This window comes from Mangifera indica, unplaced genomic scaffold (genome assembly GCF_011075055.1).
Source record: "Mangifera indica cultivar Alphonso unplaced genomic scaffold, CATAS_Mindica_2.1 Un_0051, whole genome shotgun sequence".
Taxonomy (NCBI): Eukaryota; Viridiplantae; Streptophyta; class Magnoliopsida; order Sapindales; family Anacardiaceae; genus Mangifera; species Mangifera indica.
Genome location: NW_025401143.1, coordinates 89,930 through 111,444, shown reverse-complemented (window position 1 = coordinate 111,444; position 21,515 = coordinate 89,930). Strand labels below are relative to the sequence as shown.

The 21,515-nt window shown below is 31.6% G+C and overlaps 1 protein-coding gene and 1 pseudogene across 3 annotated transcripts; both read right to left on the bottom strand.

Annotated features, from left to right (window-relative positions):
- Positions 1–1,307: 1,307 nt before the first annotated feature.
- LOC123206851 (V-type proton ATPase subunit a1-like) lies at positions 1,308–11,298 on the bottom strand. 3 transcript variants are annotated; one of them, XR_006500142.1, is made up of 19 exons: positions 10,857–11,298; positions 10,279–10,323; positions 9,673–9,795; positions 9,379–9,486; positions 8,416–8,529; positions 8,169–8,342; positions 7,863–8,000; positions 7,383–7,490; positions 7,120–7,227; positions 6,858–7,006; positions 6,151–6,304; positions 5,524–5,684; positions 4,194–4,400; positions 3,894–4,077; positions 3,722–3,805; positions 2,650–2,840; positions 2,509–2,568; positions 1,656–2,063; positions 1,308–1,554 (listed from the first exon to the last, which is right to left on the bottom strand). XR_006500142.1 is itself a non-coding variant. In XM_044624109.1 (18 exons), the coding sequence occupies exons 1-18, from the start codon at positions 10,998–11,000 to the stop codon at positions 1,859–1,861; spliced, it is 2,457 nt and encodes an 818-aa protein (XP_044480044.1). In that variant the 5' UTR covers positions 11,001–11,298; the 3' UTR covers positions 1,308–1,858. The 3 variants fall into 3 exon arrangements, 2 of the variants coding, with proteins under 2 accessions (XP_044480044.1, XP_044480045.1); XM_044624109.1 differs by having other exon boundaries at positions 1,308–2,063; XM_044624110.1 differs by having other exon boundaries at positions 1,308–2,063; positions 10,279–10,345; positions 10,857–10,968.
- A 2,717-nt stretch (positions 11,299–14,015) lies between these two features.
- LOC123206827 lies at positions 14,016–15,358 on the bottom strand (annotated as a pseudogene).
- Between the last annotated feature and the right edge of the window lie 6,157 nt (positions 15,359–21,515).

Here is a 21,515-nt window from a genome sequence, read left to right as displayed (position 1 = left end):
AAGCACGAAAAAAAAGCACGGCACGAGAAAGCCCGATGCGATACTGTAGCGTGACGGGCTAGGCCCATGGGCCTACTGGGCAGGGCCTCGTGCTTTAATATTAAGCCCGTGGGCTGGCCCGGCCCGATACTATTTAGATTTTTTTTTTTAAATTTTAGCTGACTGAATTTCTGCCTTTTGCCTTGTGTTTCTACCTTTTGTCTTGTGTTTCTGCCTTCTGTCGCAAGGCTTCTGCCTTGTAGCAGAAGTCTTGGCCTTTATTTATTTATTTTTTTAATTAATTTATTTTTTTTATATAAACCTATTTAATTTTTCTTCATTTTCATTTTTATTTACAAATCTCTAATCTCAATTATTTTATTATATTTTCAATCTCATTTTCTCTCATTAATTATCTTTCAGAAGATATCTAAATTCATAAATAATAATTCTTTGTGTTTATAATTTTATTTTTATTTTAATTTTATCATTACAAAATATTACAAATAGATCAAGTATCAAATGAATTCAATCCATTTGAATATTATTATAATATATATTTATTTATGTTTTATAATATGAAAAATAATCTGTTTAAAAATTTTAAATAATTTTTTAAAAAAATTCAAAGCCCGGCCCGACCCATTTATATATGGGCCGGGCCTTGGGCCTTCATATATTAATGGGTCAGCCCGACCCGAAAGCCCATCACTATTTGGGCTTTAGGCCCGACCCGTTAGCCCGATGGGCCGAGCCTGAGCCAGCCCGACTCAGCCCATCGACACCTCTACCTATAGAAGAAATAAATAATATTAACTAGTTTTATTAATTTTAACAGTTTATTAATGAGTGTTTAAGTTTTCAATAGTTGATAGATACTAATGTGATAATACAATGAACTTTTAGTGGGAATAAGTCCTTTGGCGTAAATACATCGTCTAATTTGGAAATACACAAATGCAACTGGAGAAAGACAAAATTACTCGATGTGTATAATTTTTGTACATAAACAAAAACATATCATCATATAATTGAATAATTGAAATTTAAAAAATAAAACAATATTTAATCATATGATAATACATCATTATTTACACATAAATTATATACATAGCTTGATTATTCTACTTAAAATCTTAAAACTTTTATTTTCTTGCAGCCAACGTAAACCCTAATATTAACGCAAACCTCTCTTTAGTCTAACAAAAAATTCAAATAATCCTTCAATTGTTCCGAGACGAGTTAGCAACCAACACCCAAGATCAACGACTTTCGATTTGATTATAGCAACAACAATAGCACAAGTGAAATAGATGCAACTGAAATTATTCAACTTAAAATTCTCTATAGGATAACTGGGTAATTAATTATTACATTGGAGTAACAAAAAATTGAAAAACCAAAAAGGCCCAATTCCCCGCAATGGCCACACTAACTAGTGTGATTCTGTAAAAATTTCTAATCTACTCCTCCTACTTCCCGGGCCCAACAAATACAATACGATGTATAAAGGATTCCCAGCTCCTCTTTACAGTAAGCTCCCAACCCTCCCTCGCCCTCTTTACTTCTTTTCTCCTTTGTGCAAAAGAATAATTTGAAAAAAAAAAAAAAAAAAGGTAAAATACAAACTTCTTTTGATGGAACCTAAAAATGACTAAACAGAAAACTTCGTATACCTGAGAATATGAGCTATGATTTCCTGTTTCTACATCAAAGTCGAGCAGCATAATGTCTGAGCAAAATAAGTATAAATCCTCTTGCCAGCCTGAATAGGATTCCATGGCCGTCCTCTGTAAGTGGCTTTCTATAATTGAAAATACTCCTACCTCTGTTCACACTCTTTCTTTCTCCCAAAAACTGAAGGTTACATACGATAAACCTAATCCTCATCGTCTTTTATTGAAGCAAAAGAGAAGGGTCTGAACTTATAGCCATCCCCATGGTAGAACTTGTTCTGAAATTCCACCCAGTGAAGACGCAGCGCATGTAAAAAAGCACTGAGAGTCTCCATCATGAGCAATATGAAAGCAGTGGCAAAGGCAAAAACTGCCAGACCTATTAACCGGACAACAAGGTTGTCATACCTGTAATAATTGTCACTTGCTTATCATTAGTGATAACAAAATAACATACTAAGAGTAACAAAAATTTACCACATTCCTACTTCTATTACAATATTAAATAATTTTTTATGTTAATTACATATCTATCTTCCTTTACTAGAGTTTTAAATATATGTGATAGAACATAATTAATACCTATTAACACCGCTTGCTCAATTTGCACAGTATCGAATACAATGTGGATATGTTAACATGTGTAGTAAGTGGCAACCAATCAAGCTATCACTTGACATTTGTAGTGGGCACAAAGAAATGAAGGAATATGATGTTATGGTTCCTATTGCATGCATACAATGACAAAGGCATTTGAAGATATATAAACTGCAATAAGTGAAGTTGAGATAACAGAGCAAAAATTCTTTAAGGCAGAGAAACAGATGCTGAATGATAAAAACTAAAAACTCACCCCCAGGCAAGGAGGAGGACTTTCTCATAGAAGACAGTAGATAGTTCAGAGTGTGCCAAGCTGACATATCAGTAACAGTTATCAGTTAACCACACAATAGAAAAGACATTTGTTTAATTCAACAAAAATTCATGGCAGTACCTTAAAGCCCACAGTCGAAGGTATGATGCTGTGTTTGAGACTGCACCAAGAACAAACTCAATGGAATGTATCATTTGGTGCACAAATATTTCACTAAAATTGAATTCCTCATGATGTCGTGCAGAACCAGGTTCAACCTCAAGATCCATCTCAGAGGTGCCAAGTATCCCATAGGTGCGGCCTTGAAATCTCTAGAGAATATCCCAAGGAAAATAATATCAAGTTCTAAAATATTCTAGGAAATAAAAATAATGTCAAAAAACTAAAAAAGGTTGTAAAAGATGGAGAGCAAGACCCCAAAGGTTAACAAAAGTGGTGAAATATTAGAACTTTCAGGGTGAAGGTTTGGGTTCTAGCCTCTACAATGCTTGTAAAACTTTGACTTATCTAGCGTAGTAGTTATGAATCCGATCCAACAAATATGAACAAAGTCCCCAGTTATCCAAAAAAAAAAAGATGAAGAGGATAAGAATGAATTATGTTTCAAGAGAGGAGGTTCTGATCATTAAAGATCCTTCTGTATGGTGTCTCTACAAAGTATTGGGCTTGCATAAGATGAGTTTGACACCCAAGAAGGGCACCATAAAGGATAAATTAAAGGGGTTAAAAATATATTACAGAATGTTAATTTGTACATGAGACATGTATACACAGAGTATATACACAACATGCATGTTATTAGGCACATTTCACGCTAGAAAGAGGTACCTTTCATATTACTTGGATGAACAAGAGAAAGCAGATGTGTGTGCACTCTTCTCTTTGACAAATAGATAGATGTGTAACAACTTATAAGCTAGGGCTGGGACAAGTATGCTACTCACAGTACCAAAAATATGGTTTAAGAACATGAACAATATATATCTCCCATTCAACAGGACAAACTGGTGTTTCAGTCAATTGAAAACATGGATCGACAATCCATTTTAAAAGTTACAGGAATTTATGAGAGCCCAACAATACCACACACAAACATAAGCACTATTTTCAAAATTATAGTCAGAGATGTCAAAATATTTAAAGATTTTTCTACCAAATAAACAAATGCATGACAAGTCAACCACCAAATTACCTCCAAATGTTGCTTTCTTAAAATAAAAGGTTTTGGAAAGAGCATCCATGGAACTGCAATTAAAGCCAAAAGCAACAATACTATCTGCGAAAGTCAAACATCAATTTACTACAGACAAATTAATATTGCACTTTAAGCATATCCACAATAGATACAAGAGGGATGATCATGCCTGAAGTGGTCTCTGGCCCCAAAACAATTGATTCTCACCAAGGTTGTCTGTGGGACTCAAAAACATGTATATCATTACATGATAAAGGTCTGCCTGAGAACCAGTGCACCACTTGATAACAATAAGAAGTGAAAGATACCCAAAGAGACTGTTAAGAAAGATCATCTGTGGCACAAATTGATACCTAGACAACAAGATGCAAAAACATTTCAGTCTCGTCCCTCTAAATGGAAAGGGCAATTAAAAGGAGGTGAAGCCGGGCATATAGAGAGAAATGAAAAGAGTGGCTAGGAAACACACCTTATATCCAGTGAACTTCCAAAAAAGCGTGCATTGAAGTAACTCAATATAATACCTAGGTTCATCTGGGCCACACCCAACAAAATAGACATCTTCATTTTAAGAGAATTTAGGAAAGGAAGCTCTGATCGACTTCCACGCCATTTTGGATCAACGCCAAATGGATATGGATCTCGATATTTAACTAAGCCAGCTAAGTGTGCATCACTGGTAACAACAAAAATAACAGAATAACTAATCACATGATAAAAAAAAACTACATTGTTGAGAAAGAAAGGAATTTCCAGAAACATCATTCTTTAATAGCACAAAGAACTGAAAACACTTTCAAGCATACAAAGATAATGAACAAAAAAATTGTGAGAATTTCAAGAAACTCCTCAGAACTGATTAAGAGTAAAGCATGGTTAATCTATAATGCCTAGATGATTTGAATTAAAATGCAATAAAATTCATATGAAGAGTGATGCTATATGCAACTCATCGGTTGTTTAAGGTATCTTATAATCCCCCATTTCTAAACACAACTGTGTTATTTCCAAGACTAGCCTTCTATTTTTATGAACTTTTATGATACACTTTCAAAACACCTATTTTTTTTTATCTTAAGAAATGGTTTTCACATTTTATCTTAAAAGAAAATTTCAAGACAATACAAGGAAATCTCCCAATCTATAATTGGTTTGGAGCCAAACAAATTATAACCCATTTGTTGATCACATTCTGCGATGATCCAAAAGAATGTGTATATTCATTCAAATGTTAAGTGTTCAGATACTTCAAAACTTCTTAATGGAACTCGTTAACCTCTAGTAATAAGTTTTAGTTAAAATATAAAAAAGTTGCTAGTTTTAATATGATAAAACAAATTTTTCATGTGTTTGTTATACGAGTATTGTGAGAAGTAATTATTTCAACCAACTACGCATATATGAGAAATAGATTGCGGATCGTAGAACATTAATAATTGAGGAAGGTTAAGAAAATGAGTAAAACTGAAACGGTTCAGGCTTCACATTTTTTGATACTTTTTTGGTGGGCTACAGAGTTGATGAAACAAGACAGAAAACCATTTGTGCTATGCAAATTTTTCCTTTTTTAAGGGCAGTATCATGGGTGCATTATGAATTTGTCTTAAGGATATTATAACAAAAATGTTGAAATGGGGGTTGGAAAAATAGTTTGTGGGGGCTATTTGCACCATTTGTATCAAAAAATGTAAAACCTTATCAATCAGTGAGGGCATCAAATGAAGCAAAGCCAAGCCTGCTCCTGATAACATCCAAGGATTCTGCTCAAAGTAAATCTGAAAGACATACATAACTATTACCTGCAAGTTTTATCTCGGCATTTGTAAGCAGATCCACCAAATATGTAAAAAGGAACAGAGAAGAATTCGTTGTAAATCAGCCCACAGTAAATCGAGAAAAGAGACATCAAAAGGAGTACATAGCGCCCACCAAATAGCATTTCCATAAAGCTTCCAAGTTTCTGCATATAAACTATTAAAAATCAACTTATGGGAACTACATCAGAACTCATGGCAGGGAAACATAACCATATTACATAAGCACAATGTTTAAGTCAGTATAAGCATATTAAAAATGCAAAATCTTAAGTCAAAGACAGACTGAAGTCCTTAAGGGTCCAATCAAGCATCTTGCAGTTCGTTCAAGGACTCCTCTCCCAGAGATATATAAAATGAAACAAAAGCATTGCAATATAGTTACAAAAGGAATATTATTAACAAAAAACTAAAAGTATAATGACAAAAGATGACAACAATTAACTTAGCCACTGATACATTCAATGACTTGCAATATGAAAAATAACACAAAACATTTTGATAAGTTTATGTTCACTTAAGGAAGACCATGATTCATAATACTAGACAGCATAGTTTCTTCTAGTACAACAAATTGTTTGACTTAAAAAAGGAATTTGAAATCAAATATACCTGAGTCTTAAGCCTCCTTTCCCGAGCTATAAGAACTAATGCTCCCAACAATAAGCATATTCCATGACCCCAATCCCCAAACATCACCGCAAAAAGAAAAGGAAATGTAATGACAGTGTATATTGCAGGATTTGCTTCTTGATATCTAGCAACACTGCCAAACAGATTGTTTCATTAGTACTGTAATCATTTCTATAAATTTTAAAAAACTAACAAAGCACAGAGCTTCTGCCAATTAGCCTCATTCTGAATATTGATATAATAATTATCAATGATTCAATTAACCAATATGAAAAATTACATGCAGGATTGAACATGAACCATATAAATCAAATTTTACATTAAGTAGCTCGACCTCATCTTAAACAGAAACTGAACTATGCTAGTGCATGAATCAACTCTAGTGAGTAAGACAGACTAAATACATGATTGCAACAAATAGCTGCCATATGGTGAAAGCTGACGACAGTACTAAAGAAACAAAATGCATCAACCTCTTTTGAGTCTCTTGTTCACCATGTAAACCTCTAATAAGAAAGCATTAGACGAAATTTTATCAAAGATAATGATAATGTCAAAGAAAAATGCCCCTAAAAAATCTCATCCAAAATCATGATCATTCCTTTCATAAGGTGAATGTTGCTTTAATTTGGAAGACAATTTTGGTTAAAGAAGACGAAAATAATGACAGCAGCAAAGGAGCTCACCCATAAGCATCAACAATTTCTTGAAATGCATTTGTGAAATGGTTTGTTCTAAAATGTGTTGGAGGTGATTCCAAAACATCCATAGCATGAAATATTATGCCAACTTGAGAACTGCTATCAAAAGTTGCACGTCGGAGCACCTCCTGAATCTGTTGAAACATAATAAACCCTTAGGCAAAAAGTTCTTTGGCAGAAGTACGAGAAAGTACTAAAATAACTAACACGTTGTAATCTATTCAACAATAAGGCCCGACAGACTTACCTGATCTTTCGCAAATATAGGGCACCAGCCTTCTCCCACAAGACATTGTTTTGTAACGTCAAAATTCAGCATATTCAGTGTATCATATACAGCCTTTTCCCTTCTTACCTGGTAACAGGTGGTCCCCAGAATCAAGAAGATTAAGTTACATTATCATAAACATGGCATGGAGTTGGAATAGTTTAAATTTACTATGTTGAAAGCCACAGCAAGGGCACCCAAAAGAGAAAAAAAAAAAAGACAGTGTAGCAGCTAAATCTTACCATATTCATCCATTTTGTAAGATGGAATCCAATGGAAGTGAGGGCTTTATTTCGGTGGAGTATGCCTGCTGCCAGCGTGGCTTCAAGCTCAGAAAGACGAGATAAAACCTGTCAAAAGAAGGCTTTAACTTGGAAAAAATCTGAATAACCTTTATTGTGACTCTTTTTTATATCTTCTAATAAACAAAACTACAGAGTAATGAAACCTCTAATCAACGACTAGGCATATAAACGATTTTAGCTGACAAATGAGGAACACTCAAGCGAGATAAATTAGTCTGTATATCTTCCAATAAAACTTTTAAGAATTTTAGAATTTTCTGGTTGTTATTTGGAGACAATAAGAGCATCTCATATAACGGTTATTAAGATTAAACAAGGATACATAGCACCGTTACAGCCAAAAAATAGATATGAGAATGGAATTCTTCTTCCACGCAATAGATGAAATATAACCAACTGCCACAACAAGACACTTACTTCTCTAATTATTTGCCTCTGTTTAGTTATGTCTTCAGGTACAGGATAACAATTTGCCCCAAAAGCTTCACAAATTTTTAAAATCTTCATTCTTGCTCGCTCCCCGGAGAAAAATACTACGAATATGGTCTTCTCAACCTGCAAGTTGAACAAATACAAGTCAATAACAAATAACATATACTAGTTCCAGAAAGACAACAAATAAACCCTCTGAGCAAAAATGGCAACCCTAGAAGATTTAAAGAAGCAAACATTGAATCTTCTAGATAATGAATTAACAGAGCCAGTCATGAGAAAGAAGAAAACCGTTTCAGTGGTTAGATGATCCACACACTCTTCATCAGCTGGTGCCTGATTGAAAAGCATATTGCCCCTTGTAGCACGAAACAACATTCTCTCAAATCTTTGAATTTTTGACTTGCAAATAATCCCACTGATAAATCTTAGACCAGACTGGTTTGATGGCCCAGGATTTATCTCCTGTATAATGAATGATCTAAACAGGATGTTTTTTCTGTCAACAAAAACAATTGAAAGTTCATTAAACAAATACCTGTTCAAGTAATGAAGCTGTCTCAGTATAACCACTGCTTGAGTACACACTCTCAGTTAATTCCAGTTCCTCGGTAACGGCATGACCATTGCTTGATACAAGAAAGCCACCAGCCTGGAAATGCCCAATAAAATATGGGAGGGTTAGGTCATAGCAAAATGCATTATTTATTAGAAGTTTTAATCGAAATTTCATATTTTAAATTTCCTTTCACAATTAATAACCATTTTTGTGAGAAGTATTTTCATGTCCAGATTTAAATATGGGATATCATCAGGAGAGGGAAAATGAATCACATTTACAATCAAGTAAACCACTGATTCTAGATAACCTAGGTGTTTGAGGACTAGCAAAAATTTCTCAATATCAGATAAATACAGAAACCATAAATGCTAAGCAATTGTCAAAATCTGTAATCCATTAGAACACAAAATGAATTATAAACTTCAACCCTTCCTGAGTTGTACTGGTGTCTGAAAGACAAGAATAGAAAAACTATGCTCTCTAACAGAGAACATTTGTATGATTGAATGAATTGGATCCATTGAAAGTACTTGATAAGGGAACACTGGAACATTTTTACCCATCCAACATAAAGGAAAAAATTCAACACTGCTTGTCAGTTAAACTTAAAAGGGAAAGGGAAAGGGAAAAGGAACATATATATTTGGTGGTAAACCCTTGATCACTTTGTCTTCTGGCAGGCTAGTATGCTGGAAGCAACAGATAGTCCACCAGTAAGCAGCTTATTGGTACCGCAATTATCATCCCCCATCAGATTGTCACTATTCAAATGCTTAATAGCATATGCAGCAACGAACATAGGGTTAAGAGTACCCTAGGCCAAGCAAAGCAAAGTGGGAACTAAACACACACACAGAGACAATACCAAATTTAACCACAGAGGTAAAGTCAACGAACAGAACAATAAAGTAATCCCTAAAAGATAGCCAGAATGAGTACCTTTTGCAAGACCATTTTGAACTCAAGGAGCTCATTATACGTTTGTCGAAGTTTCTCACTATTAGAGTTCATTTCAATTAGCTCATGTTCGTGCTCAGCTAGTTGCATCTGAAATAAGGAGAAATACAACAAATAATACATTCAGATTCCAGAAGCAAGTAGTCTATGCATTTAGTATCTACTTTGTTCCAACGTCAAAAAAATAAAATAAAAATCTAGGAATCATAAAGACAAGCTAAACCCAGGCAATGGAGAAAAAAAAACTCATCAGTAGAGCAAGGGGGTATTATCGACCTCTAATTCCTCCAACTCAATATCAGGTCCTGAAACAGGATGGACAGAAGATAGAAGACCAGCTTTATTGATTTGTTCCTTTAAAAATCGCAGCTTTCTTGACATCTCTCCACATCGCTTTACCTATAAAAAAGAAAACTCAAATGTTCAAATAACAATGACAAATAAAATCCAAATTTGTATTTAGCCTCGATCTAAACTAAAACATATAAAATTAGTGACAAAAATTTTATACTTCATATTCTATCCTATGTCTTTTACTAATTACTGAACAATGGAGAGCATAAAAGATCAAAATTGTATATGAATCAGGGCACCATGCTGCTCAAAAGAATCCATGTATTCATTAATTTAGCATCAATAAAAGGCATAGGAAGCAGGAAGACACGGTAAGATTAAGAAACTGGAAATATCAAAAGTTGCAGAAGCAAGCTCAAGTGGCACAAATAATGAAGAGTTCCTGAAGTCAACTCAACAAATGAAGATAGATGACGAGGCTATCAAGCATTTATGCCACATTATATGTGCAGCATTACTCTGGAGAAAAAATGAAAATCTAAAGTAATTATACTGCAGTAATAGCTCTGACACATGTAAGGTACATACCTGATTAACAAATATTCGCTGGAAAGGGCTTTTATCAGCATTTAACTGGCCGGGGAAACAAAACCACCTTTAGATATTATCGCAGTTAAGTAAGAGAGTAAGCACACATTCAGTTTAATATTTTAGCCTGAACTTAATAAATTAAGTATATAATATGCACATAGTTCAGTTTAAAATAACTTTCATAAGGAACAAATAAAACTCAAATCCGTTTCCTGTCTTTTCCTACATTTTCTCAGCAAACAAACAGGCAAAAGCAATTCAATATTCACTCCAATTAATTAAATATAACCTAGTTAGATCTGAGCTAAAACTGTTAACAGACAACATGATAAAAACAATTAAATGATTAACAACCAAAAAAATAAAAGCTCCACAATTAAATGATTAACAACCAAAAAAAAAAAAAAAAGCTCCGCTAAGCTTAGTATAACAATTCATATAGCCAACCATCATTGTACAAAAATTTAAATCCTAATTTTTCTTTTTGTTTTCTAATTTCTCAGCAATCAAACACGAAACAAAGAAGACAATTAAATAAACAGAAGACCAAGTCGGATCTGAGACGACACACTTACGTCACGAAACTGCAAGAGACCGAGTTCGCCGATATACGAGACGGCTCGATGAGCAGACTCAACTGGAATGATGAGCTGTACAAAGGTCATCTTCTCCGACCGCATCAAATCCATAGGCCGCAAATTGTCAATGAACCGCTCCATTTCTGAAGACCAAAAGAGAAAATGAGATTGTTGACCGGTAAAAAAATATTATACAGTTGTCGGTGGATCCAACTGAGTGAGTTTCAGATCTGAATCAGAAACCAATTGGACCGTGCGTGCGCTTGGTGTGTTTGTACTCTTTTTGGTTTCAGTTTTGCCATTCCCAACTGTAAATTGAACCGGGAATTTCGCATCAGTTTAAAGGGCGTTACCCGAAGGACATTGTTGTCTTTTCGTCTAATTAACGGGTATTACGTCTTCATCTTGAAATAATAAGCAAATAACATTTTCCCAACTGTCACTGGAAACAATGCATATATAAGAATCTCATAGCATGGTTGAGATATCACGAAATAATAAATATTACTGCTCACCCTCATAGAAAAATGAAAGAAAGAAAGAAAATGAAAGTAGGATATTTATATTTCTCATTTATCAAAATCCTTACATAAACCAGAAGTGATGAGAAGTGAGAATCAAGAATTTATTCTGGCGGGAAACCTCCCCTAATCCTAATAACAATATGAAAATTGGTAATATAGAGACTACAAAATTGCATCTTGTGACATAGCTGAAATCTGTACAAGCATGTGCAAAAAGCCTCATATGGCTTTTGTGAGAAAAAAAAAAAATGCAACAAACTGTGCCTCAGAAGAACCAGAGACCTGCATAATCAATCAAGGGAGAATGAGTAGTAGAGATGGTGGCCAAAACGTTATTCGCACCCAAGGTTTAGTGCAATCATATGCTCACACCTGTTAATTTTGAAAAAATCAAACTCTCCCCTTTAAATTGTTAAAGTTAATGATTTTAGTTAGTATAGAAGTAAATAACTTATCTATCTTGTGTAAGTGTAATAAAAAAATATATTTTTATACTATTTAATTGAAAATACAAAATTACCCTTATATAAAAATATAAATTAAATAAACATAATTCATTATAATTTACAAAATTTAAAATTCCAAATTTTTAATTAATGATAATCTACATAATTAATAAATGATAATTAATGAAATTAAACAATTGAAAATTTTCAATTATTATATATATTACAATCATATTCATGATTATCTTTGATTATTTAACTAAATCATTTATTTAAAAAAAGTTACTGTATCTCTATGAATATAAGAAAAAGCTCTTCCACTCCAGACAGTTAATCTGATCTCCCTCACTCAACTATCATCAATTTCTCAAAACCCAGCCAATCTCAAAACACAGCAGCACGAAATACTCAAAAACCCTAATTCCCCACCCCATTTAATGGCCAATCTAGATCATCTTCCTCACCCTTATCTTCTTTTTCTTTCGCCCTTTACCAACATCCTCACCCTGCACCTTATCATCATCATTGGCTTTTGATTTCTCTACAACTTTATTTTTGAAAACATTATCCTTATTCTGTAAATTTTATAGTTTTGTTGTCATTTAATATATGTACAGGTATACTAAGCGAGTGATGCAAAGATGAATAGCTTTAACACATAGTTTAAAGCTTGATATTCTCTTATTCTATTAAAAAGGAATAGAAAAGGGGAAAATTTGTCATTTAATGCTTGAGTTGGGGAGTAAAACGAAAAAGGAAGAGTTGCATATATATTAAAAGTTTTTTTTTCTATAATTAGACGTATATTAAAAGTTTAATAAAATCACAAATCCCCACTTATTAATTTTGAAAAAACTAAATACCTATTTATAAACTATTAAAAGTAGGTATTTAGTTTTTTCAAAAATTAATAGATGGGGTTTTGTGATTTTACTAAACTTTGGGTGAAAATAAGTCTTTGGGCCTAGAGATAAATGTTCATATTACACTGAGGGAAAAGGACTATTTCCCACCCATCTTTTAGCCCATTCTCAAACCTATACCTATGAGAGATCAAAAATCTTTTTTTCCACCCATGATCAAATTGCCGTCTATTTTTTCAGTTAAGAACAGGGATAAAATCGTCATTTTACTGTTTATATTAAAAATTATAAAATGTATTACTTTTCACCCCCCTTAAGTTTTAGAAACTAACTTTCACCTTTACCTAAAGTTTTTAAACTTTGAAAACTAACATTTTCACCCTCAAACCTAGGGTTTTCATATTTTCCAAAACACAGCCGCCCCTCATAACTTTCAAAACTAGCAGTTTCACCCCCATTCTTCAATTTCATCTTTCGATGTCATCATCGGCCTCCTCTTTCTCTTGGTGCGACGGTGGTGGTGCTATGAAAAGATCTTCATCTCCTCGTCGCACGGTGTGACGAAGAGACGGAGATCTCTTCGTCGCTCCACCTAGACGACGAAGCGTTGTCCTTCGTCTGTTCTTCCAGATCTAGATGACGAAAGGTCGTCCTTCGTCGTCCTTTGTAGTTGGAGATAAGAGATCGGTCAAATGCGTCAGTCGTCAGTGGTGGCTGGAGAATGAGGCAAACCCTAGGGGTGAAATTAAATTTTTCAAACTTTGAAGATGTGTTAGTTGTTAGTTTTTTAAACTAGAGGGGGGAAATGGTGAAATTTTAAAGTTTTAAGGTTTTAAACAGTAAAATGACAATTTTGCCCCTGTCCCTAACTGGAAAAATGAACGGCAGTTTAGTCATGGATGGGAAAAAATGTTTTTGATCTCCCGTAAGTATAGGTTTGAGAATAGGTAAAAGATGGGTGGGAAATAATCCTTTTCCCTTACACGGACAAAAGAGACATGAGTACAGTCTAACTCAAACTATTTTTTATTAGAGTAATAATATATACATACTTATTTTGGGTATATAAATATATATGCATTTATCATCACATGATTGAATATTATTTTATCTTTAATTCAAAATTACTCGATCATTTGATGATATATATAAATATATATATATATATATATATATATATATATATATATATATATATATATATTTATTTATTTATTTATTTATATACCTAAAGTGGTTACACATAGTTTTATTGCTTTCGATAAGATCATTATAATTAATGGAAAAACAGACCAGATGACTCCTGATCCCTGCAGCAACTCCCTAATTGAACGCCTCAAAATCAACTAATTGATCAGCCATTGATGCTTCAAAATCCACAAATAAAAGATAAGACGAAGGATCTGAAAGAAAATTGAAATCATAATTAAGACAAAAATGATTAGTAAACAGGAGAATCTAATTAAGGGAACAACGTTTAGTAGCTATGGAAATGGAGTGCAGCAGAGATTTTCAACAAGAGTATTTTGTAGACCTATTATTGTTTTCATCTGGCGATCGCAGTGGCTGGTTCCTCAGAAGACGACTTTCAATCTGGTTGATAGAAACATGTAGAAACATATTAACATGCCCCCATCAACAGATACGTAAATCCAACTTTGCAAAGACAACATGTATAATACAATATTAAAAGACCAACCTTGGCAAGGTTGATTTGCCTCAAAGTGAAAATACTAAGTGCCTGGGAAAGAAATCCAGGCCCCTTCTCTAATGAGAAAACTATACTTGTCTAAGATATAAAAAGCTAAGTAACAATAGAATAACAAGAGAATACTGATCTGAACATGAATGCTTCTAAGGTTTTAACCTTGAATGGCTTATCTGTGCTAGGATTGATGGTTTTCCCTGCCAGCATTAGGAATCGAGTTAAATTATCGCAATCATCCTATTAAAAGGAAAGCCATGTGAGCAACCCACTGAGCAATGTAGCACCAAGCCATATAAGTTGATGAAAATAGAACACTTGGATTCTAACCTGAATATCCTGAGCAAGTATGTCCAAAGCATAGATCGTCGCCGCTGAAGAGCTTGCAACTGCTCCAGCATCTTGTAGTTTGTGGAGTGCAACAAGGATTTCCATGACTCGGACTGGCAATAGTTGTCCCAAGCAATTCCCTGAACACACAGATAGGACATATGTGATACTTTCTTGAGAGGCAAAAAGGATAGGATCTCCCACAGTCAGAATATCAGAAAGTACATGAAAGGCATCTATACTCCCATACACAAAATAAGTCAAGATCTACGATATAACCAACCTGAGGATGGCTTAGAACCCTTTTTAAGTCCTCAATTTTAACACCCTGATTGGCTAGTAAGCAATGACGAACAGCAATTTTAACCTTTCCACTATGTGCAATCTGCGCCTGAGTAAAAGATCATAGTTTCTGTGGATGGTTCCACCTAAAGAATTCTCAATTGGTAAAACAGCTCTGTCACAAGCCACCGTTCAACAGCCTGCAGTATAGACCAAAATGGAAACAGAACAACAGTTCATACATGGTCCTGGTCAGTGACAAATATAAGCTGAAATCAATGTTCCAATACACCATATCAAGATTAAGTTCTGTCTGAAACTTACAACCAAAAAAGAATCGAGTAACCATTAATCTAATAATTGTGTTAGACCCGTGGTTGGTTAAAGTGTGCCATCGCTGGAAAAACAAATATTGGGTTAGTGGCACAACCATTGGAGACCACTTGGAAAAGGAGGGACACGTGGCATCAGATGCCTTGGGAAAAAGTTTCATATGAAACAGCCTTTTGGAGAGGAATTATGCAGTTGAATGGATGCATTTTGATTTAAATTAAAGAGCAATACTAAATACACAAATAAATTATATAGATTTATTTATACAATCTAATATGATAATATCTAATTAAATAATTTTTAAATAAGAAAAAAAAATAAATAATCATATCACTTAAATACAAGTTGTGAGTTTGTACAAATTGCATATTTAAGGATGAGCGCCCTTAGCAAACAGATCTAAACATTAATTGTAAATCAGAATCCTGATTCCTGAATACCAAACCCACCTGGGACTTAATAAGATAGTGGTCTGCATCCAGCTAGCTTTGGACCGGGCTACAACTAGTGTAACCCACAAAACAAATTTCTAACCCATCAACTCAGTGTTATAGGTTTAGGTTATAAGATGGGTTTAATTCGAACCGTTTAAATCTTCTTTAATAATATATTAAGATTAAATTATTAATTTATATATATAAATAATTATGAATTGATCACTGAATTTAAGGTTTATCTTATTTGTGTGATTGATTCAATCTCATAAAAGTAACTATTTAACTTTGATAAGATTTTTCATTATAAAATAAAATCATAGTTTCCAAGCCTGACATATGTATCACTTTTTCTATGAAAATCAATAGATAATAGCCGCCATGAACAAGTCTCTATGAAATAAGATAAACAAGGACATGTCTATCATAATATAGTTTGAACGATAAAAAAGTAAAATTCTAAAGATAAGAGTAAAGAGTAAAAATCTAATATTTTAAAATTAAACTTTTAAATTAATTAATGTGATAATTATAAAACTGATTACTAAATATAGAGTTTTACTTATTTAAAGTAACCGATTCAATTCTAAAAAATCAACTAGACTCAAATAAAGTTTTATGCTCACGAAACTATAATATTAATAATTTGTGTACCTAAAATATCTTAATCTAGTAACGTGGAAAGGGGAACTCAATAAAAGTTATTTCTTCCCCTGCTTTTCAACTGTTACAAACAAAATAAGTTGAACTTGACGTGTCACCTTGTGCAAGGTCCATGTCTGGATTTAAGGTGGAGATATTTATCCCTTTTTCATCTTTAAAAAATAATAAATAAATTAGAGTAATAATATTTTGTATAAAATTTTATAAATAAATAATAATATTTCATTATATAATTAAATAATTAAAAATAAAATAATATTTAATTATATAATAATATATTATTATTTATATATATAAATTATATTTATAATTTTATTGGATAAATTTTTTGACATTGATGAATGATTAGAGCTGTTGCCTAATTTATAAGTCAATTTTATCTTAGTCACCGCCAACTATCACGACATGATAGATAGTTTAGGCTTGATTTTATCCAATCTTTAAAACCTAGCTACTATGACTACTTCCCGTGTCTCATAATTAAAGTAGCAATTGAAATGACCAACAAAAAATACACTAAAAACCAAAAAATTCTATCTAAATATATGGTTGACAAGCATATATTAAAATATAGTAATCTTCAAAATAAAAGGAAAATAATTAATAAGAAATTCAAGTGGATGTATAAAATTCTAAAATATCAAGAGTCAAGTCAAGAGATACATGCATTCATTGTTGGACATGGACGTCACCATGCATCCGTTACTACTGAACTGGAGTGTTATGATAATGTAACGGAACGGTATTAGTTGCTTTGTTTAAACTACCGGTTTTGTTATTTTCATGCCAAGACAAATTAATCCGTTTCCAAACTTCACTCTAACCGATGAACATGACGCGACCATCTGGCGTCTCGCATGAGACATATTGTTTCTTCCATGCGCCTATTAAGCGTCCCTCCATCTTAATTCGCCCATAGCAGTTCACCTATTTTGCTAATGGCCAAAACACTTGTTGCCATCAAGTCATAGCGAAATCTTAGAATATTTTTTTTTAATTTTTAAAAATCTAAATTTCTATCTTTAAAATAAATTTTATTAAAATTATTTTAATAATATTATTAAAAAAATAAAATTTGTTATATTTTTTCTAAATTTTAAAAATTAATAACTTTATTTTAGTTTAAAGTTTTCAAATTTTAAAAAGTGAAATTTGGAAACAAATTAATTTGAAAAGGGAAATTAATTTGATTTTTTTTTAAATCATAAACAAAACCTTCTTAGATAATTGTTTGGTTAATAATGAAACAATTTTAATTCAAAGAACACAGTTTCATAATAAAAAATCTTAAACTCTAACCGAAGATAAAAAAATAATCCACGGTTAACATAGCAGCAATTGCCAAAAAAAATAAAAAACCTCTTCGATACAAATATCAATCACTTTATACTAACATTCGAACACATTTTCAACAAAATATGATTAATGGATGATTGGCTTTCGTCGAAAATTCTTGATTTTACCCTATAATAATAAATTATTATTTATGTATACAATTATATATAAAAGTTATGTATATAATATTACTCTATTCTATTTATTATATTTGTATTACTTATAAATGTTAACTAAAAAGGCTTAAACCCCTACATAAGGTTATTTTGATTAGTTACCTTAACTGTGGATATTAGAGTAATACAATGTTATAATGTTGAAAGATTACAAAAACTTAATGAGAATGTCCATACGGTATCATGTGTAGGGATGACAATAGGGAGGAGATCTCAATTCCCATCCCTATTTTCGTCCTCATTTTTATAGGTGATATCAATATTTGTCTCTGACTTGTCCTCATTGTAGAGATGAAAATGATTTTTCATCTCCTCCCCATAAAAAAAATTCTTCTTCCCATTTTTACAGAAAAAAATCCTCTCTTTACCTACAAAAAAAAAAAATCTCATTTTTAAACCCTCTAAACATAATATAAATATATTAACTAACAAAATTAAGTAAAATTAAAATTAATTCACTATTTTAAATATCACAAATATAATGTATTAACTAATTTAATATATATAATAAAAATTAAAATAAATTTAAAAAAATATAAATAATCTAAAATTATAAAAATAAGTTAATATTTTAAATAAATATATTAATATAAAAAAATGAATACAAAAATAGAGTGAAAAAAAGACAAAATAAAAAAAATATATGTATTTTTATCTCTGATCTATCCTTAATTATAAAGATTTTTTCATTTTTGTTTATATATATTTTTTTATTTTCATTAGATAATCTTCTCTTAAGATTTGCAAGAGGCGAAACTCTTAAAATCCGATTGGCATTAAATAGAGAAACGACAAAAGAAGAAACTTGGGAACGGATTATGCTTTGCTTCACGAGGGAGGAGAAGGGAAGAGGCGAGGTGAGTGAGGGAGGGCCCACAGATATCCCACTAAGGGAGAAGAGGTGGAGCCCACTCCGTTGTGGGATTTTGACATTGTTTTGTCATTGCAATTGCCGATGACACTGACTAATCTAATCTAATCTAATGTATTACATGTCTACAATTGCTTGCTGTTATGTTCTTTCCTCGTAAACTGAAATATTCGTCTGCTAGCCGTAATTTACTCGCCACGTGTTCTGACAGACAATCTGGCATCTCATGTGGATCCCACATTCCACCGCCCTTCTTGTTTGCTTGTCCTCCTCTCCGCTTATCAATTTCAAATCTTTCAATTGGATTGTTTAGTTCATATAGATAGGGATTATTTTAATAATTTATTTATTTTTATCATTTTTATTATTTTATTTATAAATATTTAAAAATTTTATGATATAATAATAAATATAAAAAATAATTTTAATTATTTTTATTTTAAATATTAAAATATTTTAAAATAATTTTAATTTTATTATAATTATATATTTATTTATTAATTTTTTAAGATTAAAAAATCTTATTTTCTATTAATATAATAAGATAAAAAATATTTTAGAATAATTATAGTTAAAAATATTTAACTAAAATAAGATATTAGTATCTATTATCTCTAACAAAATAATAATTATTTATATGTATCAATTTTACTAAATTTTATCAAATCTAATAATAATTTATATCTAGTAATCTTTTAATTAATATATCTCAAAGATAATATTTTAATTTTGATAATAAAATATTACATAAATTAAATGCATCCTAATTATTACAAAAATTCCTCTTTAAAAAATATTATACGCGAACCAATTAACATATACCAACATTATAGCCCAAAAGGGATAATTTGACTAAGAATAGAAAAATTTTATTTATAAAAGAGTATGAGTTTAAATTATGAAATTGATAATTTAATTCAAAATTTTATTTACTTGAAATAATGATTGATTTTAAAGAGATAATTCAATTTGGATAAAATTTTTTGTTATCAAAACAAAAAATAAAACTTTATATTAAAAAAATTGATATGTTAACCGAATGAATAAGTTTAAGCCATTGATTACTTCCATGAGCAGCATAAGTGCTATTAGTTTTGGATCCTAAAATGGAGATTTTGGATGTAAAATTCCACGAATTTATATCTAAATTAAAATTTAATTTATTTAATATAATAATTATAAAGATAATTATTACATCATCCAAAGAATAATTTGCGGTGCATCCGGAGGAGGGATCCCGTTGAAAAAATAAATAAATAAATTTAAACCATCGATGAAGCAGCAGAACTAGAATTCAGTCAGCCATCGAGATTCTCTCTGGAGTGGGAATGTCTGATTCTTTTCTTAACAGAAGATTTTCTGGGCACAGTTTCCTACATATTTCACTTTTACTTTTTCTTAATTATTCAGTGTGTTCTTTGACTGGTCAACATTCTTGACTCCTAGCTCTGGTCCCTCTGATTTCTCCCGGTCCCACCTTCATGTTCATGTTCCACCGGCGCGATCATCAAATTATCCTTATCTTTTAACAAAAATAATTTCGAGTAAATTTCTCAACATAATTTTTAATAGTGCATTAAAATGTGTGCAAAAACGCGAAGCTGTGTCTTCATTATTGAAAACAAACCCATGACAAACAAGGGAAACAAGGAGGGCGCTAGAGATTGAGGTAGCGAAAGGGAATTTCACAGAATCCAAAGGCAATCTAAGTGGGTTCAATGATTGTTTGTCTATTATTTTTCCCACTTCTGACAGACGATGGCCGGGTAGAATTCTGGTTGGAAACATTGATTTTCTCGCCATTCCAAGAATCTTGGTCCATAAATAGAAATTTTCCCGAGAAAAAAAAAATTAAAATACGAACCCTTTGATCTCATGTTTGTTTGGTTATTGGTTAATCATGATATGAGTGGATCGCATGTCGATTGGCTAGTTTTCTCTATTGATCCATGTGTGAATAATATAAAATTAAAAATGTGCTTGAATTATTTTCTTATGTTTTTTAAGCCTTTTTATGATTAATTTCTTAAAGAATGGCTCTTGAAAGATTGAATAATATCATTTTGGATGATTGAAAGGTAATAAAATTTCATTTCTCATGCAATTTACGAAAATATAGAAAGGTTTCAACTAGACATTTATATAGTTATTCACTGAGACTGGAATCAAAGTTGGTCAAATATACTTGTGAAGTGAAACTTTGGCAGTGTTTTTAATGACAAGAGGTCAAAGAACCGTATTTACGCTAGATCAATTGTTTAGGGTTGAATTAATTATATTGAATAGATAAATTTTGGAATCCAGTTATTACTAATCTTATAACTATTATATCAAATAATTTAATATTCTAAATTAATATAATATCTATAAATCTCAAACCCAAGCCGGTGTGAAACTATTTAATAATTATATGTATGATAGTGAAATTGTATATCGTATCGTATATTAAAAAATTAATTTTCATATCATATATCGAGTATTGTATCGTATTGTATGATACAACTTTAAAAAAATTAAAAAAATAAAAAATCTAATTGACATATTATTACTTTTAAAAAATTACAAACACCTTTAAAAATTTAAGACTTGTTATATACACTCATATTATATTATATTTTTCTTAAAAATTATATATATCATACGATATGTTTATTATACATATTAATTTAATAAATTTAATGATATATATTATTT